Source organism: Muscardinus avellanarius (assembly GCF_963383645.1).
Source record: "Muscardinus avellanarius genome assembly, chromosome: 16".
In the NCBI taxonomy this organism is placed as follows: domain Eukaryota; kingdom Metazoa; phylum Chordata; class Mammalia; order Rodentia; family Gliridae; genus Muscardinus; species Muscardinus avellanarius.
In genome coordinates this window covers 12,997,541-13,024,134 of record NC_137802.1, presented here as the reverse complement: position 1 = coordinate 13,024,134, position 26,594 = coordinate 12,997,541, and the positions used below count along the sequence as shown (strand labels likewise).

General features: G+C 42.0%; 1 protein-coding gene across 2 annotated transcripts; it reads right to left on the bottom strand.

The window, feature by feature from the left end:
* LOC308274594 (myosin-1) lies at positions 1 to 22,865 on the bottom strand (the record flags this gene model as incomplete). 2 transcript variants are annotated; one of them, XM_080712367.1, is made up of 38 exons in its annotated part: positions 1 to 153; positions 2,228 to 2,323; positions 2,439 to 2,543; positions 2,794 to 2,964; positions 3,057 to 3,182; positions 3,973 to 4,176; positions 4,260 to 4,568; positions 4,959 to 5,083; positions 5,180 to 5,345; positions 5,688 to 5,871; positions 7,171 to 7,367; positions 7,514 to 7,632; positions 8,519 to 8,645; positions 9,214 to 9,603; positions 9,686 to 9,776; positions 9,854 to 9,999; positions 10,769 to 10,945; positions 11,037 to 11,279; positions 12,692 to 12,947; positions 13,046 to 13,182; positions 13,272 to 13,395; positions 14,118 to 14,235; positions 14,323 to 14,410; positions 15,439 to 15,502; positions 15,601 to 15,923; positions 16,835 to 17,005; positions 17,829 to 17,978; positions 18,068 to 18,186; positions 18,407 to 18,545; positions 18,859 to 18,962; positions 19,056 to 19,154; positions 19,786 to 19,849; positions 19,983 to 20,075; positions 20,174 to 20,288; positions 21,041 to 21,068; positions 22,139 to 22,295; positions 22,421 to 22,564; positions 22,662 to 22,865. In XM_080712367.1, the coding sequence occupies 38 exons, from the start codon at positions 22,863 to 22,865 to the stop codon at positions 1 to 3; spliced, it is 5,826 nt and encodes a 1,941-aa protein (XP_080568493.1). The 2 variants fall into 2 exon arrangements, with proteins under 2 accessions (XP_080568493.1, XP_080568492.1); XM_080712366.1 differs by having other exon boundaries at positions 15,439 to 15,518; positions 15,611 to 15,923.
* Positions 22,866 to 26,594: the final 3,729 nt, after the last annotated feature.

Sequence of the window (26,594 nt, the reverse complement as noted above, 5' to 3'; positions counted from 1 at the left end):
TTACTCTTCACTTATGATTTTTGTGTGAACCTCCCGGCTCTTCACCCGGAGTTTGTTGACCTGGGACTCGGCGATGTCAGCCCTTTCCTCAGCCTCCTCCAGCTCGTGCTGGATCTTGCGGAACTTGGCGAGGTTGACGTTGGATTGTTCCTCCTGTGAATGGAAATGCATGTATGAGAAAGAAATATAAAAATGTCTAGATTCTTAGGTCAATGGGTGGTGAATTTTTTTACTTAAAAGTAATTCACTCTAGTAAAAAATTTTTTTAAAAATATAGAGAAATGCTTTTGAATTTTTTGTCATATTTATGCATACAGAGATAAGTTGTATGCATTCTTAAACTCACAGATACTATGGAAGAACAGGAAGCATTTATCCCTGAACTTTAAGAAAAGCCAAACATCTTAGAGTTACCACTAACTAGGCTAGGTTTCCAGCCTTGCTTCTTTCAGGATCTCCAGAATGGAACCAGACCTTGTAAAAAATGAGGGAAGCAATCTATATTACGCCAAACTACTTGCTTTGAATATGAATTATTACCGCCTGAATCTAAATCATTGCCATTTAATGACAAACTTAAAAATTAAACAAGTTTATCATTTCCTAAAATAGCTGGAGTGGTCTCTGATTACGCTTAAATGTTTGGCAGTGAATTGGAAAAGGCCACTTCTAGTTTAGTCTGCAGTAATCATGTTTTTTAAAAAAATCTCATCAAGAAATTCTCTTCCCTCTAGCCTGGTGTGGTGGCACACACTTGTAATCCCAGCATTCGGGAGGCTGAGACTGGAGGATCGTGGTTAGTGAACAGCTTCAGCTACTTAGTGAGGCCCTTTACAACTTAGTGAGACCCTGTTTCAAAAAATAAAGAATAAAAAAAATAGGGCTGAGGGTATAGCTTAGAGGTCGAATGCCCCTGGGTTCCATCCCCAGACCCACAATAAAAAAGAAAAAAAGAGAAATCCTCTACCCCCAAATGGGGCATTCACATTTGGAACACTCATAAAGTGTAGAATTTCTAAATAACATGACTTGAAGAAAAAAAAACCCTCAGATCTTCCTCCTACAGATGAGGAAAACAGAAGCTTGAGAAAGGTTAAAGGATCTGTCTAAGGTGTGGGTGTGAGTCTACGCACGTGTCTTTATCTCTCTTCCTTGCCTCCCCCTTGCATGTGATCCCCCCACGTTCCTCTCAGACATTAGAGGCCAGGAAAAAAAATGAAATCAATGAACAGAGGAATTCATTTGCGATATGTAGGTGTGTGTATCTATACTTAGAAGTTTGACATTACTTGATTATTCATTCAGATGAATCACAAAGTGGAGAAGTGAGATGATGCAGTGCCAAGAGAATCTACTGGTTTGAATGTAATGGAGACATTCAGAGTTCCAGATTCTTATATTCAACTATTTAGCTGACATCATCACTTGTGTATATAATGGTATTTCATATTTAGCATATCTTCTTGCACTGCAAATCTGGTTCCCCCTAGGTCTCCACTTTAGTAATTATAACAACATGCACTTGCTTGCACAGTAAACTTGGTGGCTTACCCTTGGTTCCTTTCTTTTAACACTAGAGTGCAACCTATTAGCATATATTCTTTCTTCCTCCAAAAATATTTTGAATATTTCTACTTCTCTCTCTTTGCTCCATTACCACCTCAATCCAAGCCACAGAAGCACCCAGAAAGCTTCCTGTCTCCCTACCCACCTGTGTTACCCACATGCTCTTTAAACAACATAAATCAGGTCATGGGTTTCCCAGATGAAAACACTCCCATTGCTTCCCATTGCGCGTAGGATAGAAGCCATATGTCTTCCTTTGGTCTGGAAGACCCAGGGCCCACCTTCTGTCTAGTGCTCCACCCTACACACACACACCCCTGGGCTGCTCTCTTCTTTATTCTTTCTTCCTTTTGAATTAGACTCTGATACTCAAAAGCTTTGTATTTGTGCTTCCCCTCCCTAGAATAATATTGGGCTTGTTACCTGTTTCCAGGTACTTGGGATGGAGCCCAGGGCCCCACATGCTATGTTCCACCGAGCTGCATCCCCTCCTGGAATAATTTTCCCTGCCTTGTCCAGCAGGTGGTTTCATCTCATTCTTACACCTTCACTTCATCATTTTCCTCTGGCCTCTCCCTATTTTCCTCATCTTTCCTTAACTGAACAGGCCTGGCCATCTGAGAACTGAGCTGCTCCACCATCGGGAAGCCTCTGGACTCACCGCTTCCTCGGCCTGTCTCTTGTAGGCCTTCACTTTTGCTTGTAGTTTGTCCACAAGGTCTTGGAGCCTGAGAATGTTCTTGCGGTCTTCCTCAGTCTGGAATGACATTTTAGAGAGTGTGTTTCTTGAAGGGACAGAGATCACACTTGTTGCACACGCAGTTTCCCTGCCTTGTGGGCAGGCTGAGGACCTGGGGAGGCCATCCCCTCACCTGGTAAGTGAGCTCCTTCACTCTTCTCTCGTGTTTGCGCAGGCCCTTGACAGCCTCCACGTTGCGCTTCTGCTCATTCTCAACTTCCCCTTCAAGTTCTCGTACCTGTGAGAAGGTAGACAGTTTAAAACATTTACTATCACCTCTCACTCAGTGAACTTTTGCCTTTTCAAATGACCCCCATACTTCTCTTATCTCCTTGGAAGCTCTGGTCTAATTGCCCCCTTATGAGCTCTCAGGCAGCAGGAACCTGTCCTTCATCTTAGGATGCCCCACATCATCTAGCAGTCCTGGGCATGCATAGCCGAGTGCCGCGTTGGAATGCAGTAGGGATACAGTTGATCAGAAGACCCACCCTGGCCTCCAGCTTCTGGATCTGCTTCTTGCCGCCCTTGAGCGCCAGCTGCTCGGCCTCGTCCAGGCGGAGCTGCAGGTCCTTCACCGTCTGCTCCATGTTCTTCTTCATCCGCTCCAGGTGGGCGCTGGTGTCCTGCTCCTTCTTCAGCTCCTCCGCCATCATGGCCGCCTAGTTGACAAATAAACCAGGAGAATTGAGAAAGCAATTGCTGTCAGGAAGTCACACCGAGAAATCAACGGAGAAGTGTGCCTGCTACTCACATCAGTGATGGCCTTCTTGGCCTTCTCTTCTGCGTTGCGGGCTTCCTGGACGATGTCCTCCATCTCTCCCTGGATTTGGGAAATGTCTGTCTCCAGCTTCTTCTTGGTGTTGATCAGGCTGGTATTCTGGTTAAAATATAAAATTTAAAAATATTAAGTACATGAGAGCAAAATTAAGATGCCTGGTACTTTAATTAACTCCTTAATTAATTAACTAGTATCCATTCCTGTTCCATAAAGGCTCTGAGTTGAATATATATGTTTACATACATAATATATGTAATATGTACATATTACACACATGTATATGTACTATACACACATGTATAGTGTGTATTTTATACACACACAAATGTATATCCCTGGTACCACACATACTCTCTCTCTCTCTCTCTCTCTATATATATATATATATATATACACATGTATACATATATATACATGTATACATATATGTGTGTGTATGTATGTGTGTGTGTGTGTGTGTATATATATATATATATATATATATATATATATATATATATAGTATGTGTGTGTGTGTGTTACTGGAGTGTGAACCCAAGAATATTCTACCTCTGAGCTATATCCCCAGTTCTTTTACTTTTTGTTTTGAAATGAAGTCTGGGTAGTTGCTGGAAGTCTTGCTAAATGGCTGAGGATAGTCTTAGACCTGTGATCCTCCTATCTTAGTCTCCCAAGTACCGGGATTACAGGCGAGTACCACCGTAACTGGCAGCAATACACTTTTAAAAGATCACCAACTCTAGATGTCATAGTTTAGATAAATAAAAATATTGGTAATAAGGTAATTAAATGTTTTAAACTTAATTCTCCATGAAACATGAATACATTTCTGAACAGCAGTCAGATTTGAGCTAAAAATTTCAGGGGAGTTCTTTGTGCTAAATCCCACCTGGGTGTGAAGGAGCTGCACACGCTCGCTGGCATCCAGCAGCTCCTGTTCTGCGATCTTCCTGCTCCGCTCTGTCTGCTCCAGCGTGGCCCGCAGCTCCTCGATCTCGGCCTGCAGCAGGTTGGCTCTGCGCTCCACCATGGCCAGCTGCTCCTTCAGGTCCTCCTGGCCCCGGAGAGCGTCATCCAGGTGCAGCTGGGTGTCCTGTGGGATGAAGGATCATTGAGACTCCGCGTCCTTAGGGCCATGGTGGCCCAGTCATCCCGGGCCCCTTTGAAGCCACTGGCCTTGAGGATGCCCTGGGTGTTCCTGTAGTTCCTCAGGGCCTCGGCCGCCATGCGGTTGGCGTGGTTCAGCTGGATCTCCATTTCATTGAGGTCTCCCTCCATCTTCTTCTTGATCCTGATGGCGTCGTTCCTGCTCCTGATCTCGGCATCCAGTGTGCTCTGCATGGACTCCACGACTCGAATGTGGTTCCTCTTCAGCTGGTCAATCTCCTCGTCCTTCTCAGCAACTTTCCTGTCGATTTCCGACTTGACTTGGTTCAGCTCAAGCTGGATGCGCAGGATCTTTCCCTCTTCGTGTTCCAGAGAGGCCTTAATGACAGCATCAGGGGACATTAGTAAAAGAATGGAAATGTGAGACACTCTAGAAATAGGAATTAGTGCCTATCTTTATGCAGCCATAATACAGTTGTATTCCATTGTTACAGAAATGTCTATGATGTGCTCTTATTGGCTTTGTTTACTGCTATCTCCACAGCTAGAGAGATACTGATTCAGCTTTATTTTCTCAGTTTCTAGCACAGCTTCTTATATCATATCATATCATATATATTTAGTTATGTTATTTGTATACCTATTCAGTTCTCCATCTTTATCTTCATCACACAGAGTAAAAGCATTTAATTTCTCTTGATTCAACAATCCTTGCTTTTAATAGAGCCTAATTCCTCTTGTAATTGTTTTACAATGTACAATGTCTACCTCTGCCTCCTCCAGAGCGGCCTGAAGTTCAGACTTTTCTTGCTCAATTTGCTTCTTTATTTTCTCCAGTTCATGGATACGTTTCCCTCCTTCTGCAATCTGTTCAGTGAGATCGGAAATCTCCTCTGTTGGTAAAAAAATATAGCAGGGAGTGTGTTTGCTCAGGGAGGGGGAAACAGTCTTGCAAATGATCTATTAAAGGAAAGGTAAGTCATACTCACGTTGCAGATTCTTATTTTCTCGTTTCAAGGTTTCGAGGTGGTCTAAGGATTCCTCGTAAGCATTCTTAATCTTGAACAGCTCTGTGCTGAGAGAGCGGGACTCTTTTTGAGAAGCTTCAAGTTCAGCATGAGTTTCTTCGTACTTCTGTTTCCACTCTGCCAGGATCTGAAGGGCAAGACATGCCAAGAAGTTTAGTGGAGACAGGTTGCTGTGATGAAAGCCATCTATCTTGTCAACTCTTAAACAAAGTTTAAGTGATCCAAGACTGAAAAAATAAGTATAAATGAGAAAACTAGGAAGTAAGGAATATCCCCCCCCTCTCTATCTCTCTCTCTCTCTCACACACACACACACACACACACACACACACACACACACATGTCCCTCCCAATGGAGCAAAAGAGCTGCAGAGGCAGGCCTCGAACGCTTTGACTGAGGTACACACTGAAGGCAGCAGGCCGTGGTTAGCCCTGCGTGTGTCGGATCCCAATGCAGAAACGCAGATACCTTGTCAAAGTTCCTTTGCTTCTTGTCCAGCGCCGCACAGGCAGCATTGGTCCTCTCCACGTCAATCATGAGGTCCTCCACCTCATTCTGCAGCCTCTGCTTCGTCTTCTCCAGGGAAGCGCACTTGGCGTTCACAGCCTCTACGTGTTCCTCTGCGTCCTGCAGGCGCTGCGCCAGCTTCTTCCTGCAAAGTGAAGTGTGGAAAGTAGAAGCGTGTGGCCGTGGGCAGCAGTGCGGGACTTCCACAGTGGGCACCTTTGAGGCTTTGTCTCCCAAGCTTCCCTTGCACATCCCCTCCTGTGTTAACTCACGCTGCTCTCCTACCTCCAAGTACTGAGAGCATCCAGGATTCAGTATTGCCCTACACTATAGTCAGCCTTTGAGGTGATAGTGACCAGCCCCTGCCAACCTTTAAACCAAGTCCTTGAGGACTTGATTTATTCTTTTAATACAATATTACTATCTCCTTTGATTTACTGTTTTTCATGACTATCTACTTAATTTTAATTCCCAGTGGGTAGAGACTGTTTTCTACTGATCTTTGTATTCTATTAGGCTGCCATACATATTAAGGACTCAAGTGCTAGATACATTGAATTCAAATGAAACATACTTGATTTAGTCTGATCATTTCTCATATTTTTCCAGGTTTTTATTAATCCATTAATAAAAACAAGCTTTCTCAAGTCAATATAAATTTTGCTTTGAAAGTTTGTCTCAGAATCTCTCCCAGCATCTACCAGAACATTAATCCCAGAAGTATGGGCTGTACATCATTCTCAGAAGAAATGACTAGATGTCATCGTAAATTTTCTGCTGAATAAGTAGATCCTTTCCTGTCCAGATTCTTCTTCTTACTCAATCAGTCTTGAACTTTTGAATTACACTGACTACTTAGTCCTTTACAAAACGTTGTATTTTCTTTCCTATTTCAGCATTTTCTGCGTACATTTTATTCCTTAACATCTTTATACTTAAATGTACAAAAATTCATATTTTTACACCTAGAAAAGAAGAGCTGTTCTTTAAAGCCTGATTATATTTTTGTTACACATCCATCTCCCTATACCAATTATTACATTAGTAATTGAGATGGAGGAGAAATACAGGAGATACAATGAACTCTTAGTCAATCGTACTTGCATAGATTAAACAAGGTCAAAATTCTCCCTTTAAAAAAATAATACTCAGTTCCCACTTGTCTCACATACTATCAGTCCTCTACTATAATTACCCCCCAACACACACACACATACACACACACACACACACACACACACACACACACACACTAGCTAGAGTAGTATCTCTTGCTTAGGCTGGTATTCATCTTTGTTTTTCTCCCCTAGTTTTCTAGGTTTGGGGATAGATTCTGCTGCTGGACATTGCAGAGGCAGAGACAGACTCAGTCTTTTGCCATATAGAACCTACAGCAGATCCCCTTTGTTAACAGAGATATTTTTATTCTAAGTCTAGAACATACTTGGCCTCCTCCAGCTCTTCCGTGCGCTGGATGGCGTCCGTCTCGTACTTGGTCCGCCACTGGGCCACCTCACTGTTGGCCTTGGACATGGCCCGCTGTAGCTCGGCCTTGGCTTCCTGCTCCTCCTCATACTGTTCTCGAAGCAAGTCACAGTCGTGGCGGGAGGATTGGAGAGCATGGGCCAGGGCACTCTTGGCCTGAGAATATACAGATTGGCTACTTAACTTTGTCTCTTGGAAGTGATGTGCATTTCTTAAGCTTAGACCTCCAGCAGAAAAATCGTCAAAGTAAGTGAAAACAGCCCCAAGCCCCTATAACGAGGAAGACAACAGGCAGAATTTACCTTCACTTCCTCCTCAAGCTGCCTTTTCAGTTCCTCAATCTGTTGCGTGAAAGCTTGTTTGCCCCTGGAAAGCTGAGAAACTAACGAGTCCTTTTCATCTAGCTGGCGTGAATATTCACCTACAAAGACCAAGATCCAGAAACTCAGCCTGACCTTGAAAAATAAAGTCTCTAAACTGGAGCAGGGAAAGGGAACTGAGTCTTAAATATGCTAGAGAGCACAGATTACAACGGACCACCACCATCTGCCTCAACCCCAATGAGTAAAGCCATGTAGAAATTAGAAGTACAGAAAACTTCAAGGGAGAGCACATGCTTAGAAACGACCCCAACTATTTCAGGTGATATTTCAGATTATCTGATTACAGCAGAAAGTGATAAAGAAACCTGCAAAAAGAAATGTAAATCGAACCAACGAAATATCCAGTGCTTTTTAGCTAAGGCCATGGTGTACTAGATCACACACCATTGGATGATGGTTGAAGCAAATGGTTTATTCTGTGAAAAGTAGGAGGCTTTGAGCATTTGCCATTTTTAAGTAGAAATGATGCACAAAAGAAACTCCTGGAAGCATTTTTATATTAATTGATCAAAGGTCCTCATGCCCCCAGAATGAGTTGATTCTGGATAACTAATCAATCTCAAACTAAATTCAATCACTTAAATTTGTCTTCAGCTATTTTAATTACCATAATTCAGAATCTACCCTATATTATGCTAATTACCCTTGCAGTACCATTTGTTACCTGATTACTCAGAAGTCTTATCTCTTTGGACTTCAATAAGAACTACAAGTTTCATTTAATTTCCTTGGACAATCAATTGATCCCTCTTATCTATCAATGAAAGAAAGGGGTCCTACGCCAGAGATCAAAACTGTGTATATGTTGGTGGATGCCTCTGAGAGACATAGTACATGATCCCCAATAACTGGATGCAGTTTTACAGCAAGTTGAATACCTACAGTAAATTGGTCATTCGAAATAAACACCAGCAAATGGCCCACCTGACTCGGTCTGCAGGCGCCCGCGCTGCGCGGTCAGCTCGTTGATCAGCCGCTGCTGCTCCTCCTCCTTGGTCTTCAGCTCGCTCACCTGATCCTCCAGTGTCCGGCACATCTTCTCAAGGTTCCCCTGCATTCCAAAGTGGCACAAGGCATCTCAAGCAAATATTTGCACCAAACGAAGTTTCAGTATCTCGAACCTTCTGTAGTTATGGTACTCATTTATTTTGAGAATAAACTATTTTGACAAACAAAAACAAGGGCCCTGGACTGTGATGGGAAGATATACATTTAAATATACTGCCACTAAATGGCTTTGAGAATTTACTATCTTTACTAGATCATCTTGGCTATGATATGAAAATAATATCTGATTCAGCTCATGAGATGTTCGTGAAAAGCAAATTATATTTGTGTTTTAAGGGGAAAAATAAAAAGCCCGGTAAGCAATGTGAAGTGTTTAAAAAGTCACTAATTTTCCTTTTTTTTTTTAATTGGAAAGAGCTTAAGTTTTCAGTCTTCACAATATTTGGGTATGGCTATTGTCAAAAACAGAGCAAGCAAACAGAGCTTAACTCCATTCCCCAAAGGTCACCATATGGTATTGCCTGAATCTCTTCCTGCCAGTTACTAATGATTCTTGAAAGGCTCACACCTGTCCCGCAGAAATCTCTTTGAGACTTAAGTCATGGCTGTACCTTGGCTTTGGAGACGGTCTCCACATTACTAGCAAGGTCGTCGATCTCCATCTTCATCTCGCTCTTCTCCTTCTCCAGCTTCTGCTTGACCCGCTGCAGGTTGTCGATCTGCTCCCCCAGCTCCGCCACGCTGTCTGCATGCTTCTTCCTGAGCGTGGCCGCCGTGGCCTCGTGCTGCAGCGTGGCCTCCTCCAGGTCCCTGCGCATTTTCTGGAACTCTGCCTCACGCTTCTTGTTCATCTCGATCTGGGCAGAAGTGGCCCCGCCGGCCTCCTCCAGCCGCTCGCTGATCTCCTCCAGTTCCCGGGAGAGGTCGGAGCGCTGCTTCTCTGCCTTGGCCCTGGAGGCCCGCTCCGCCTCGATCTCCTCCTCCAACTCCTCAGTACGGGCCTGGAAATGGTGGAAAATACAAACTCAGTTTCGTGTGTCTTTTTTTTTTTCTGAATTAGATAGAAAGAAATCCTGTTTTTACTTGTAGCTCCTTGATCTTCTTCTGCAGCTGCATGCCAAGGGCCTGTTCATCTTCAATCTTGCTTTGCAGATTGCTCATTTCAAACTCTTTTCTGTTAGAAAAGTGATTTGTGTCCGTCATAACCATATTAATAGCAATTCCCCCCCGAAACTTGTCTTTGCTGCTTACTTTTTAAGCTTCTCGTCGAGTTGCTGTTTGTCATTTTCTACATCCATTGTGGACTCTTGGGCCAGTTTCAGGTCTCCCTCTAGTTTCCTCTTTGCCCTTTCTAGGTCCATCCTGATCTTCTTTTCTTGTTCCAAAGAACCTTCAAGCTAAAAGTTAATCACACATGGATCAAGTTCCTAAGATACCACCACATTTATTTTGCATAGGTTGAACTTTTAAGCAAACGATTTTGATTATTTTATGAATGCAGAAAATTTCTCCCAATTTCATGCTTATTGGTATTTACCTGCTTCAAAGATAGAACATTTGAAAAATGAAAAGTGCTGAACTGCGCAAACCAACCGCTGGTGAGACAGCAGGCTTTCTCTATCTTCCCCCTGGAGTCCCTTGTAATCAGTACTCCACCACATGATAGGGGGCCGTGGGGATATTTTCAAACTATGGTCTTTATTAATGCCTCCTTTACTCAGACATTGTCAGTGGGTTCAGATCAGGTATCAGATCAGGTTTAAAACCAAATTTATCTTCTGCATTCCTCATTCAGAGTCCCCTTTGTTCCTCTACGTGCAAACCTTAGTGACCATTATTACTTCTCTGCTGTTGCGTGTTTCCTGCTTAGAACGCACGCCAGTTCCTTTATCTCCACATAGTCAAGCTCAGCCAAAGACCTTTGTAGTTTGTACCGATTTTTGTGGCAAACACACTTACCTTCTTTTCCCTTACTTCTTTTTATCCATGTTATTTCTTATCGCTGCCTGTCTTTACTGAATTTTTAAAAATTTATTGTGTGTGCATCTTTGATTCATGCAGCAGAATTATGTTCTATGCATTGGATAAGTACTCATTGCATCATAAGAATACAAATTCAAACTTAGTTATAAAATGAAATATTACTTTATATGATCATAGACTCACATCATCCACTTGCTGCTCTAGCTTGATCTTAGCTTTGGTCAGGGTGTTGACCTTGTCCTCCTCCGCCTGCAGGTCATCCAGGGTCTGCTGGTGGGCCTCTTGGAGGGCCTTCTTCTCCTTGGTCAGCTTGGCGATGGTTTCATCCAGGCCTGCCATCTCTTCAGTGAGGTTTTTCACCTAGGAAGGTGATGAAAGAGATGGCCTCTGCTCTCAGGTAGCATTGCTGGGTGGTAGGGCCTCTGTCCGGGAGGCAGGCTCTGTGTCCTACCTTGTTCTCCGTGGCGTGCTTCTCCTTCTCCACCTTGGCCAGCGTCAGCTCCAGGTCGTCGATGTCTTTCTTCAGTTCTGAGCATTCGTCCTCCAGCTTCCTCTTCTTGGCGGTCAGCTCGGCGTTGATCTCCTCCTCGTCCTCGGCCCTCTCGGTCACCTCCTTGATCTTGGCCTCCAGCTGGATCTTGGTTTTGATGAGCTGGTCGCACCTCTCCTCTGCATCAGCCAAGCTATCTGCTTCCTGTGGAGAGACAATAGACATGTTTGGATTTTAGTTCCTTTTTACAAAATATTTATTAAGGATTTGTAAACAAATAAGCAAATTATGTTCTAAGACAACAGATTAATTTTCATTATCTTTCTACCACTGAGCAAATACTGATTGGATACTTATAAAGATGAGTATCCAAAAAAAGAAAACTCAATAATGGTTCCTGTTGAAACTATTATATATTTGCTATAACATGTTTAATATGCTGGTGTGTAGTTTTAGATCAGTATTCTTTGTTTAGAAAATTTTAGTTTAGTATATGAAAAAACTAATAAAAGCATTGAGTAGCTAGGAAGAAAGGGTTAAGGCATAAAAGTGACTTGAAGGGGAGACATGTTCTTCAGTGATGGCATGGTTTGGAATTAAAGGAGACATCTAGAAGAACTAAGGACAATGGGACATGTTAAAAGGTGGTACTTGAAGAAATAACAAGCATACTTCTCATTAGAAGAAAGAAGAATTGGAATGTACATTTTGTGATGGTATCAGCCATGTTTCTTGCTCAAAGTTGTAGCCTTAGGGCCTGGAATTCATAAAATATTTACTAAATGGATATTTTATTGAATACTATTAAAAGGAGGTATATTATGCCCAATGGAGAGATGTATACTTAAATCACTCTTAGAAACCCCCTTCAGTGATCTCTTGGTTCTTGAAGACATGAACCTTTCCTCAATTTAGAAAATCCTATTTCATACAAAGTACAGGAATGCCAAAGAGCCAACCCAGGTATCTGCAAGTCATCTTTTCTTTAATTTTCAAACTACATACCCAAAATCTGTAGGCCCAAAGGGACCAATCAATTTTTCTTCCAAATTCAGAGAACTAGAGGCAATTTGAATGTATTTGTTGTTGATTTTATAGGTCACAAAAATATGTTAGGCAGTGATCTGTGACCAAAGACTTTTCCCTTAGCATCTGGGTATTTCTTGGGTCATTAGAGTGAGACCATCATTCCTATGTCCCATGTTTTGTATAAAAATTGACATTATCTGTAGAAATCCTTGCCATTATCCTATTCTTTCTCATAGTAGAAAACTTTTCAAATCGAAATAAAATAGAAAATTTGTAGAAAACTTTAGGTATACTGGTTTCAAGTTGATGTATTTTCTTAATGATATCATCATTTTCTGCCCAGGATTCTTCCAGGAAGAACAACTAGATGGAAAATGTTTTTTATTTTGCTTTCTGAATAAGAAATCCTACTGCATAAATTTTAGTGATATTGGATATGAAATTTATAGAACATTCAAAGGAGTCGTGAATGAGAAAGTCGGTTATGTGGAATCCATACCTTTCCTTAGTGATCGTTGACTTGAAACTTTTAATATCAGATTGTTTTTTTAAAAAAAGGTATTGGGGGTGGGGGTTCTGATACTCACAGATTGAACCTGGAGTTGCAGGTCATTTTTCTCTTGCATCAGCGCTACCATCTTTTCTTCCAGCTCTTTTCTTTTAGCCTCAGCCTTTGCAAGGTTTTCTTTCGTCTTTTCAAATTCTTCCTTCATGTTGGCCATCTCCTTCTCTGTCTCTGCGCTCTTGAGGAGGGGCTTGATCTTGAAGTACAGCTTCATCCAGGGCCAGTGCTTGACGTTCATGAAAGAGCGGACATTGTACTGGATGCAGAAGATGGACTCTCTATGATAGGAACAGAAATGTTCCCAGTCAGATTCAAACAGGAAGCAGAATTTAAAGGTTTTGGATGATAGGTTAAGTAACATTATTTTTATTAATACCTTCTCTCCACCATCTTCTGGTACTCCACTCTGGCCAAGAACCCTCTGCACATGGCCTGGGTTCGGGTAATCAGTTGGGCCAGCTTCTCATCTCTCATCTCCTCTAGGAGCCCCAGAAGACCAGCTTTGAAAAAGACCTGTGCATGGGCAATGTTGTAGATTTAAAAACTTTTCACAGAGTTCAAAAGAACAGGAATAACATCAGGTTAGATTTAGAGAATAGTACCTTGGTGTGACCAAATTTATACTGGGTGTGGTCAATGTCAATGGACCCAAGAAGCTTCTCAGAAGCCTTCTTGCTATCAATGAATTGTCCTTCAGGGATGGCGCTTGCATTTAGTACCTTGTATCTGTTTAGGCCAAACAAACAAAGAATATAGCTATTGTCACATACAAGAAATCTTCCTGCCATAGGAATAGCATAGCCATTGAGTAGTCTGTCATAAACAAGATATCATATCAGTGATCAGTTATCATCAGTTCTCTATATTAAAAGGACCTCATCCTGCTGGGCGTAGTGGCGCACGCTTGTAATCCCCGCGCTTGGAGGCAGAGACAGGAGGAATCGCGCAGGCGTAAGAGACCCTGTTTCAAAAATACAAAAATAGGTCTGGGATTATAGACTGGAGGTAGAAGGGCTTCCCAGCACCACCAAAAAAATAAAAGGACCTCATCCATCTTATGTGTCATGTGTCCATAAATAGCTTTAAGTTTGTTTTAGCTCTTTTTCAGTTTTCTTTTCTTTTTTTTTTTTTTTTTACTTTTTTTTTTGGTGTGTGTGGTACCAGGGATGGAACCCAGGGGGCATTGTACCTCTGAGCTACACCCCCAGTCCTATTTTTTAGTATTTTTATTTTTTGAAACAGGGTCTCTCTGAGTTGCAATGGGCCTCGCTAAGTAACTGAGGCTGTCCGCAAACTGCGATCCTCTGGTCTCCGCCTCCCAAATGCTGGGATGACAAGTTTGCACCACCATTCCCAGCCTCTTGTTCAATTTTCATAGAAGAAGTAAAGAATTCTTTTATTGAAAAAGCAAGAACTTCTTAAAATAATTCACAGTAAAAGCATCTGACCTCTGCTTGAAGTCTGCGTAAATGATTCTGCTTGGGAATCCCTTCCTACAGATGCGGATGCCCTCCAGCACCCCGTTACACCGCAGCTGGTGCAGGACGAGTTCATGCTCCATGGCCCCTAGAAGAAAGAATGCACGTGCCATGTTTCATAGTCCATCGCAGACAAGCTGGAGCTCTGTCTGGCTAGATGGCAGAAGCGTCTTACCAGGAGTTTTAGTTTCGTTGGGGATGATGCACCGTACAAAGTGGGGGTGAGTGCTCTTCAAGTTGGTCATCAGCTTATTCAAATTCTCCTATGGAGTCGTGTAAATATTTGCTTTAAAAATTGTACCATTCTTATGCTTTTATAAAGATCATCACCCATGACATTGGTTAAATTCTGTTGAATAGTACCAAGATTGGAATTTCTGAAGAGTTCTCTCTGGCATTTCCACATCCCCAACATGTGCTCCCATGTCATATTTTTGTGCCTTATGGATCTATATTTCTATTAGCTGTTGAAATGACTGTTGCCTGGTATTGAATCTCCTACCATATGTTGTAAAGTTATTATTATGCTAACCATATGGTTATATTCCACCCACACTTTTACCTAGATATTTAGTCTGGGTTTACTAATTCAGTGTCTCCTCCAAATCTCCCATTTCTTTTTCCCCAAACTTTGAGTTGATTAGGTCTCTCTACCACATGCTTATTCCTTCCCATTGATGGAGAATGTATCCTGCTGGCTCCATAGAGCCTTTCAATACCTTATCCTGAAAATTGACAGAAAACTGAAGGCTGTGTTACCAAGTAAAATAATCCCAGTTTTTTTTTTAGAGTAATGACAGCTTCAGTTGTTAGAGATTGAATTAGGGATAAGATTGCCAAGGAGCTATTCATGATCACATCTGTTTTCTTATATTTCCTTCTTTTGATTCACCTTCCAATTGAAATCATCTGTCTTCACCTTTTAAAAATCTACTTATTTTAGTTCTATACCAATACATACATAGGTACCTAACTCATTGGAAAACTCCCAAAGGTTCAAGAAAATCTCGTGCTACTCCAGTGGAGCCTTTTAAGTGACAAAAGACCTCATTCTCAAGTCCTCAAATTGAATCTTGCCCTCCAATACTTCATGCTCGTCCCTCCTTGGCTCCCCTGTTGTAGTCAGAGTTATCTCTTCCAAACTGTCCTGAAGATCCCAGAACATCAGCTCTACCACTATTAGCTGGCTGGAGCCACATCCTTTTCCAAACTCCTCGCTGGCTATTTCCCGTTCTCCATATAGCAGACTTTAAGGTCCTCAGTTCCCCTGAAGAGAAAGTGAAATCTGTACCCTGAAGAGAGCAGACACGGTCTGGAAAGAGGAGCCCTTCTTCTTGCTGCTTTTCTTTGCACCACTGGCAGCAGCAGCCTCTGGAGGGGCAAAAAGGTACATGGTGTCACCAGATAGGCTTTCTCTGTTGATGTTTATGTGGTAAGCAAAGGGTTGATTTACTGAAAATTACCTGCTTCCGCAGCAGCTGCTGCCCCAGAGAACAGGTAGGCTAGAGTTTTCAGTGAAGACTTCTGGTAGAGCCCAACCACGGTCTCATTCAGGGGGTCCTTGTTCTTGTCCAGCCAGCCAGCAATGTTGTAGTCCACGGTGCCCGCGTAGTGCACCAGGGAGAAGTGGGCCTCCACCTTGCCTTTGGCAGGCTTGGGCTTCTGGAAGTTGGCGGACTTTCCAAGGTGCTGTTCATACAGCTTGTTCTTGAAGGAGGTGTCTGTGGCCTTGGGGAACATGCATTCCTCCTCCAGGATGGAGAAGATGCCCATGGGCTGGAAGAATAAGAAGAAACTAATGTTATGAGTTCTGTCTACCACAGTGGAAATAATATTCCATTTGACTGAACCCATTCTTTAATCCTATATTGTTGATGAAAATTCATCTCTTTGGTCAGAAGTCATTAATCTAACAAATATTTATTGAGTGCTTATCAAAAATGTTGTACCTATCAAGAAAGATGTTGTATCAAGCTCTGGGATGTGACAGAATAAAACAGGTGAGGACTGTGCTTTGTGGAGTTTGTGTCTTTATTCCAAAGGCCTTAGAGCAATTACCTGCACCAGAATGACTCACTAAAATGCAGATTCCAAGACTTCATCCTACACTTGCCAAAAAAAGTACTCCTAGGGAAGAGAATAGGGCAATCTGCTATTGTTTTAATAGCAGGTGAGTCTTTGGCATAACTGGAATTTGGAAGCCTCAGTTTTGAAGTTCTAGAACTTTATACATAAAATGTTAGTAACAGTGAATCTGTGAGTGCCAAAGAAAGAAGTAAAAATATTTTAATTAGTTCTTTTATTAAGAAAGATTTTTTTGTCTAAGCCCTCAGCAACTGAGGGAAGACTTTGTTTCAAAATAAAAATAAAAAGGTCTGGAGGTGTAGCTCAAATGTAGGCTCTGGATTCAATCCCCAATACCAAAATGAAATAAAATAAAGATGGATTTAAATGTAAGGCTTTGCATTGCAGACTGTGGATAGGTATACCTTTCTACACTTTTTAGAAAATATTCAGTCTCCTTTTACCAGAATACTGGCCTTGGGTTAGCAAAAGAAGGCATTCTCCTAACTTTATCAGTAGAGTTGTTTATTTTTTTTATCCATAGCATAAAACAAACTTTTGTGATTTTTCATTTTACATACTGCCTAGTACTATAATCGATGGCTTGAAAACAGCAAGCACACCTTCTCGATGAGCTCGATGCAGGCGGCCAGGTCCATGCCGAAGTCGATGAACTCCCACTCGATGCCTTCCTTCTTGTACTCCTCCTGCTCCAGCACGAACATGTGGTGGTTGAAAAACTGTTGCAGTTTCTCGTTGGTGAAGTTGATGCACAGCTGCTCCAGGCTGTTGTACTAAATAAGTGGAAAACCCAAATTAACATTCAATTTATAATGAAAGTTTCTCTTTGAAAGTAGCTTTTCTCACCTGGTGAGGCTAACTGCCCCCTCAGGATGGTATGGTTTTGTCCTGCCTAAGGTGAGCACCTTACTTAGATTTTGCCCAGTATCTGTCCTTCCATTCATAGAAAAGAGTTTGGAAAGAGGACCTCTGGACAAGGCACCTTAGAGCTCCTGCTGTGGGGGAGAGGGTGAATAGCAGCCTTGTTTCCAAAGCGAGGTGGCGCTCTGTCTTGGGCAGGCACTCATGAGTTCATTTGCAACGCCATTTTCATACTCTATCCCTGGGCATTGTGGAGGTTGTCTCATATTTGAACATGCTGTATTTCCCTTAACTGGGCAGATTGGAATCTTCTAGGCTTTCTTGGACTATGCCACTGCTTCTCCTACTGCCATCTTGCCTTCGCCTTCTTCTCCATCACTTACTGATTGCTGACTGTGTTGGGGACTGTGCTAAAGGCTTCAAGTTCAGAAGCCTTACAAGTGACAAAAATACCTGAGGAATGAGACTGTTGTACAAAGGGCTGGTACTTCACCTGTGGGTCCTCGCTCAAGTTGTGCAGTGACCAATTAGATCCCATTCTGCATATCATGCACCAGGAATGGGACAGCTGGAGTTTAAACCCAGGGCCATTTCACTGCAAAGTTCACAACCTTTTATGGCCTTTCTGTCTTTTCCCTTGATAAGTGTATTGTGCAGTTATTTTTCATAGACTCTGTGTATGTGCACAGAGACAAGATTTGTAAACTTTTCTGTACACAGTTTCTGCTAACTCACGTCAAAGATCTCAAAGCCGGCGATGTCCAAGACCCCAATGAAGTACTGCCTGGGCTGCTTGGTGTCCAGCTGCTGGTTGATGCGGGTGACCATCCACAGGAACATCTTCTCGTAGACGGCTTTAGCCAGGGCACCCACTGAGTTGGTCACCTTCAGAGACAGAGAAGTGTCTGTTGGTGTTGTTAAGGACATGTCATGAAGACTTGGGGTGGGATGATTCATTGACGGCATGTACTTACCTGCTGCACAGTCTGGCCTTTGGTGACATACTCGTTGCCGACCTTGACCCTGGGGTAGCAGAGGGCTTTGAGCAGGTCAGCAGAGTTCAGACCCTGGAGGTAGGCCGCTTTGTCAGCAACTGTAGAAACATAATTCAGGTACCCATCATGACATGCTCTGGGCCCCACAATTCATGGGAACAGAGTATTGAGTGTCCAAGTAATAAGATTATAGAAGGTCTATGTGAAGGTGAATTTGTGTTTGCCCATCAGAAGCTCAGCTGTGAAGGAGAAGAGTTTGGAATGGTCTTTTTTGGCCTCTTTTCTCTCATTAAACCCAGATGGAGGTTCAGTTGGTACCTTCGGTGCCATCTGGCTCAGCCTGCTCCTCACGCTGCTTTTGCTTGAACTTCATGTTCCCATAATGCATCACGGCCCCTGTGAGCTTATAGATGGACCCTCTTTCATCTGAAGTGAAGCCCAGGATGTCAATGGCACTCTAGCAGGAGAGATGAGAGGACAAAGATTAGGCAGGCACTAACTTATTTAGGAGAATTGATACTTTATCTTTCTTTTTTTATCCTGGGGATTCAACCTAGGGACATTCTACCTACATGACACCCCCAGCCCTTCTTATTTTTTATCTCGAAATGGGATCTCAACAATTTGCTATGGCTGTCCTTAAACCTGTGATCTCAGCCTCCCAAGCACTGGGATTATAGGCATGTGCCATCACGCTAGGGTTGTACTTTATCCTTAACTTCACTTACAGCAGGCAGTATTGACATTCCCATATGTAACATGTGACTTACATCAGTGGCCATCAGCTCTTCTTGGTCATCAATGCTGGGCACTGTGATCTCCCCCTGGCTGACGAAGGCATAGTCATATGGGTTGGTGGTGATCAGGAGCATTTCTGTTTGCATAGGATTCAAGGATATATGTTTAACATTGGATGACATTAATACAGTTAACTTCTAGCCTATGAATTAAAGGGCTTTTTTCTCACCAATTAGTTCTGGTTTCTTGTTAGACATGATCTGATAAAAAATATGGTAGCTTCTTTCAGCCTTCAGCTGGAAAGTAACTCTAGACTTCTCCAGAAGATCTGCAATGAATAGTAGACATCAGATCAGGGAAACATAAAGTGCTCTGGAGTGATTTTAGGACTTGAGGTCATTAGTTGAGTCTGATTGGCCCCTAGATATTTCAGCTGAATGTTCCATAAGGTACCACACATGCTATCTCTACAGACACCATTACAGTTGCTCCTATCACCTCTAGAAAGTGACATATGCTTGGCCGAAGACACATTCACTTCTCGTACAGAAGAACCTTGAACCTTGAGACTGCTCCCTCCCCAGCGTCTCTTATCACACTATCATGGAAGGGCTACTAAGACCAATAGTTATCAAGGTTCAGACAAGGAGGAAATCAAATACCATTAAACCCAGAGGCAACTCATTTGTCCTCAGTGCTACTTTTTTCTTGGAAAAATCTGAAATTAGTCTGAAAACACAATACTTTATATAAGCCCCACAGTTCCTGTTGGTTCCTACAGAATCAGCCCAGTCCTGGAGCAGGTGAGACACACGTAGGTGCTGGGCAAGATGGCACTAGCCATGGCATGATTGGCAGAAGATGGGTTTAGAGGCTCTGCTCTCAGTAGGAGCTGCAGAAGTTCCTCCAAGCCATCATTTGTCATTCTTGGGTTGTAATTAGGAGGTCCTGTCACTCACATGTTTCAATATCAGCAGAAGCCAGCTTCCCCGTGGTACCAAAGTGGATCCTGATGAATTTACCCTTGCAAGTAAAAAAGATGCAGTTGTATACAGAGCTTGAAGAGCACAATAGAGATATTATTAAAAGACTCTAGACATGCTTTCCCTGGCATCTAAAGACAGAGAAGACTCCCCTCTCTAATCAAGAGACTCACAAAGCGGGAGGAGTTGTCGTTCCTCACGGTCTTGGCGTTGCCAAAGGCCTCCAGCAGCGGGTTGGCACTGATGATTTGATCTTCCAGAGTCCCCTGCAAAGGCAAGAGCAGTCCTTGCACCTGGTGCTCGGGGATTTCTTTCCCGAGAGCCCCAGTGCAGCCTGCATTCTGACCCAGGCCATCAGACCCACCTTCATTTTGCCAGAAGATGCCTCCTCCTTCTTCTTCTCCCCAGTCACTGCAATTGTTGCAAAGTACTGGATGACACGCTTGGTGTTGACAGTCTTTCCTGCACCAGATTCTCCGCTGCCCAATAGAGACCAGACTCACATGAGAAATGAAGCATTGTAACAAATGAAACTACTCCCACCATCTGTACTTACTACCTCATGAGTCTGTCTTTATAGCTCTCTGTCAGAGACTCTTCTAGATCTTTCTGCCTACAAATAGCTCATACCATTTTTCTTGGTTGGCAGTGACACAGAGAGAAACATATTTATTGTCCACTGAGCATTGACTTCTTGAGTGTTTACAATGTTCCAGGCCTGTAGAGGTCCACAAAATAGCCACTCAACCAACTATGTAGTAAATGGAAAAATTAGTCAGAAACTCTGAGATGCATGTGTGTTCTTCAGCTTCCTTAGACTACAGATGAGGGTCAGGTTGGTCTTTGGAGGGATAGGAATTCCCTGAGTAGTCCTTAAAAATATGTCAGTGGTATTCCCAAACTGCTCCACTCTGAGAGCCCGTGGGCCACTCTCTGCCTTATACCAGGCTCTGGTCAAGTTCAAAGAAGGCCTGCTATATTTCCTACTCCAGGAAGATTCTCTGGATCTTGCAGGTCTGGTCTAGCAAAAAAGATAATTTGGAGCATTTTTATTTTGCATTCTGACTCAGTCTATAAGCTACAGAAAAGCTAAAATAACATCTGGTTCCTGGCTGATCGTGCCATTGCTTTCTCTGGGGGCATTCACTCTGTTTTTCTTATCTTTTCTTTTGGCTTGTCATTTTTCCAGTGAGAATAAAATACCAACAAGTCTCAGAAACAGAATACATACGTGATCAAGATAGACTGGTTCTCCCGATCTAGAAGAAAAGCAATGATCAGTCAGCACATATAGGAGTTACACAAATTAAAATTTCTACAGAGACACACTTAGCCCATTTGAGTATATAAGTGTCCTATTTTCAATGGAGCTTTTCAACATATTGTCAAGTTATACATGGTATTATTCTTAAGTCTCTTAAGTTGCGCCAAAAAACCATGAACTACTATCATATCTTAAATTTCTCAAGTCACACCAGAAAGCGAACCCTGTTGGTATCCTGTAAAGAGCAGCCAGGTACATCCCACGGTTGCCATCTATGGATTTCAGTGGCATGCTGTCTGCTCATTAATGTATGTTACTGAGAATGCATAACACATTAAGAATTTGGATTGTAGTTTGACAGGTTATAAAACAGTGTTGTTCCAAGCCAAGATTGAGATTTGGTTTCTCAATAGGTCAATTGGACTCATGAAGGAAAAAAAAATTTGTTCTACTATGCCCAAAGACCTCAATATGATTGGCCTTCTCAGAAACATGTCATTGTGTTAAAGATCAAATAAGAAAGTGTGTCTCAATCAAAATGAAATCCTCTTAGGGGGAAAAAACAACTTCTGTTTACATACATGTCACCCCAAAACATCATCTTTGTTCAAGGAGAGGCTATTGTCTCTGAGATATACTCTGATGGCTTTAAAACACACTCCTAACAGTACATAATTTATAATCAACAGGAAATTGAGAGATCAAAAAGACTAAATGTATTTTTCATTTTTATTCAGACAGTGGAGGGTTCAGTTCTTACTTAATCCAACTTTTATTATTTAAATATATAACATCACTCATGTGCTTCCAAGCAAGGAGCCTATAAACAAGTTAAACTTAATGGGCTGAAACAACAGCAAGTTCTGGTAAAATCCTGGGGAAGAAAATCAGGAGAGCTGAGTTTTGGTCTCAGGGTGAAGGTATATACTTCTCTGTGCTTGGGTCACCTCTTCTGAGCCACCAGAGGATTGGATTTGATGATATTTTAGACTTTTTTTTTGCTCTAACATTTTGTGATTGTGGGTGCTCTTTTAGCACCTTATGAAAAACAGTTGAGCCACTCACCAGTCAGCATGAACTGGTAGGCGTTGTCAGAGATGGAGAAGATGTGGGGCGGGGCCTCCTGGCGCTTCTTGCCTCGGTAGGCAGCCACCACCTCTGCATTGTACACCGGCAGCCACTTGTAGGGGTTGACAGTGACGCAGAACAGACCTGAGTAGGTCTGCACCAAAAAATGGAAAAATGGCAAAGTTTTTTTAAAGTATTATTATTTGATGGGGACCTAGATCATCTACTATTAAAAAATGCACTATGCGCTTGAATGAAAGACCATGAGAAAGAACTCACGTAGATCATCCAAGCTGCGTAGCGCTCTTTGAGGTTGTACAGCACGGCAGGCTCATGCAGGTGGGTCATCATGGCCATGTCCTCGATCTTGTCATATTTGGGAGGGTTCATGGGATAGACTTGGTCATCTTTCACTGTTACAGTCTGTCCAGTGAAATGAGAAAGGCCAGGTCAGAAAACAAGTGTCAGCTCACTCAACCCCAAAGGAGGCATGGTCTACAGCGCCAGGTGTTTTACTCACGGCTCCTCCTTCGGTCTTGGCCGTCACCTTCCCCCCTTCCCTGCTCTGCACCGTTGCCTTCACAAAGGACTCCTTAGGGTCCGCCACAAAGACAGATGACTTAGCATCGAAGGGCTTGTTCTGAGCTTCGATGCGCTCCTTCTCAGACTTGCGGAGGTAAGGAGCAGCCTCCCCAAAAACCGCCATCTCAGCGTCGGAACTCATGGCTGCGGGTTATTGTTGACAGCCCAGCTAAGGACCCTGCCTGGCAGAGAGAAAAAAGAAATGATCAAAATCCAGATACTGGACCATCAGATTCACATTTTGATTTTTTTTTTTAATCCACTGACCAGTTGTGTGTTTAGCATTGCCTGGGTATCACCATCTCCCTGGCTTGGTTGCAGGTGAAATATCAGTCTCCTTCTCCTGTGCCAGTGCTGACAGCTATTTAATCATGCACTTGGAAAGAGATACTTGTTTCTGGTCCTCCTACTGCGAGATCTATCCTGGCTGCTTTCAGCATTTCATTTGTTATGCATATTAATCTTTATAAGCTGTTATCAGTGGCTTATGCAGAACACAAAGATGAGTTGTCGGCAGGATGCTCTCCGGCCATTTCCCTTATAGTTTTGAATTTTCCCCATTGGAGGAGAAGCTTTAACCTTGCAAGCAGGGAACACTCTTCACAGCATCCTTCACACCTCAAGAACACATGCCGAGGCAGAGAAGGGCTCAAGATTGGCTTTGGGAAGTCAAAGAACAGTAAGAACATGTCAAAAATTTAAAAACTATTTTGTATGTGGCAAAAATGTTTTCATCATAAACTTGGGGATTACCACGATTATGGAATATAAAAGAAAGTGGAATTGGGAGAGGCTTTGCTTTCCATTGTTCTGTTAAATAATATTTTGTTAATATACCAATTTATCTTATCAAATTTTGACAAACTCAGCTTCTTCATCAGTGTTTGGTATTTCTCAAGGATTTATTTCTTGCCCTGTTACTGATATTCTCATATAAATTTCACTAAACTTTTTCATTTAAGGTCCATCTCTGGTCATTTTAGTCAGGACTTAGAAATTCTGCCAATGATCATCATACTCTATAGTAATAAAGATACCTTTTCCAGGAAAGCTCATTTGAATAAAATTTTGTACATTTTTCCCATTCATACTACGACTCAGCTAACACAATTAAAATGATTTTATCCTGATGGGAACCAATTTTCATATCATACTTGTTTTTTAAATTTCCATTTTATAGACTGTGAAACAACCCACAGCTGTAAGCAATTTTTCAAAAGCAGAAATTCCAGCCACTCCATTTATCCATTGTAATATCATCTCAGTTCCTTTTATATTATATAATACTGAGTAAAAATTGTAGCATAGAAAATTTACATTTTCTGTGTAAATGGATAATACTCTTAAGTGTTGCACTGTCTATTGTAATATAATAATTTAAAAGACAAACTCTAATGCTACAACTGGAACAAAAACCATGTGCACAAAACTCCCAGACTCTGAGAAAGCATTTTCATATATTGCAAAAGATCTGAGTTAATGAGACCCAGTTTCTAAAGTCTCCCCTTCCAAGAAAAAGCATGATCAGCCATGAAATTGAAATGCTTTTATTTTTTAACACCCCTGCCCCCAGCCACTTTCCAAACCACTGCAGAAGATTCCTTGCACTCTAGAGGGAGTGAAAAAAAAAATCAGGATCTTACCTTTAGAGATGTAGACTTAAAGTGGGTCAGAACTGTAAAAGAAGGAGAAAATTTCTTCTGATTAAATTCCAGCAATTCTCAAGAGTAGCACAGTTCTTATCTGGGAACCAGGAAATGACTGGGAAGACGACAGCATCTAATAAAAATTGCTACGGGACAGTTTGGTACTTCACTGGCAGGGCTGCCAGGGACAGTGGGACCAGGATGTGTGGCATGCGTGCGAACAGCCAGCCATCCCTTCATGTGCTCCAGACAGCCCTGTCCTCACACACTCTTACCTTGAAGCTTTATGAGGAAAGACAAGTCATACTCATTCCAGGGGTACTTTTATAGGATCAAATATGGAAAACACGTAACCTCCTCCTCTTTCTTAAAACATATTTAGCAATGTTTTTGGCAAAGAAGGTCTCCAAGCCTAATTCCCCTCATATTAAAGATGTTTGGATATAATTAGAAATATTTCCTCTCCCATTGGGTTAAGTATATGAATCAATCTCCTATAAATACTTTGAGTCGTTCGCAATCTGAAAGTGATCTGCCCTTGGAATAATGTAAGGTGTTGTTGTTTCGAAGACAGCTATGTTCTGGAATGCCTGGACTTTGTTGCCTGCTGCTCTTGTGTTTCACTGAGCCGCCCTCGTGGAGGCTTTTCAACTGCCTGCACAATTGCAATATTGAACCGGGGAGGAAGGCTCTGCTCTTTAGCTGAGGATTATAAAAAGACATGTGTTGGTTCCTCCCTCAAGAAGACATGATTTAGTTTGTTTGTTTGTTTGTTTGTTTGTACTGTATTGTGCTTTTCCAAGGATGCCTGGAAACCTAATTTTAAAACTTGCTTCATGAAGAACAGCCGAAGATAGCTTCTTTTGTTTCCACCAGCCAGTTGCTTCTGGTTCATTGTCAAATCATTCTTTTCCCACTTCAGACTTGCTCCAAAATTGCGCTGCCTTCCTGAGCAGAGCTGTCCTGCTTTTCTTCTTATTTAAAATTGCTTGTGAAATCCTATTTCCTCTTTAAAACTGAATGTCAAGAAATGTTGAAAATGGGGCATTTCTCTCTGTAAATGTGAACATGTATGACTTTTCTTCCATCAGCTACCATATATATATATATACCATATATATACCATATATATATGGTATATATATGGTATATATATATGGTGTATATATATATGGTGTATATATATATGGTATATATATGTATATATGTATATATATGGTATATATATTGTATATATATGTATATATGGTATATATATGTATATATGTATATATACATATATATATAACATTCTAATGTAATTTTAAGACATGCTTGTTTATTGTTTATGTGATCTTACACATTTCTTTCTGTCTGTCTGTCTATCTCTCTCTCTCTTTCCAATGTCTGACTTACCCTCTTTTGCACGCAGCTCTGCATTATCTCTGGGTAATACCGAGATATTCGAGAGCTACAGTATTGTCCTCATTTTTCAGTTGATGTAAGGAAAGTAGGTTGGCTTGTGAAAGCAGGTAATTGGAGATACTGGTTATAATGTTCCTATGATTTTTATTGTTGTCAGGAACCATCTGATTCCTGTTTCATGTTTTGCTAATAAAGCAACTGAGACCCAAAGGGTAGAAGAGTGTCTCCACAAATCACACAGCAGTCCAGACCCCAGTCACCTGACCTGCAGTCCCAAATGCTGGTGATGCCCTTCTACCTGGACTTAATTAAAGCCATCAGGAATGATCTTGCAGGGGTTATTCGTCCAAGAACTTTCCTAGCCAGCCATTTAACCCGCTTTGTCACCACAGGGACATCATTTTGCTTATGTACATGTCTGTTTCTTTATTTAGGCACCTGTGAAGTACAGGTAATGATTCACAGGAAGAGAGAACATTTTAATAACGCACTCGATAGGATTTGATGGAAATATTAAGGCAGACACTTGCTCTACTCTGGACAGATTCTTCTGTAAATTGAAAATAGGGCCTCGTGTTTGGTCACCACTGCCAAGTTCTGAGACACTTCAGCACTCACCGGTGATATGGGAACGAAGTGACAGAGGGGCGATTACAGTATAAAGAACGAGTCCACACTCTCCAAGGGTTGGCGTGACAGTGTGAATCCAAGTTACCTGTTAAACCTCCTCCACATGTCTCATGTAAGCGATTCTCCCACGGTACCACTTAAACCAAGATACTCTTGCTTTCTATTGAAACAGGAAGTTAGCATTTAGCTTT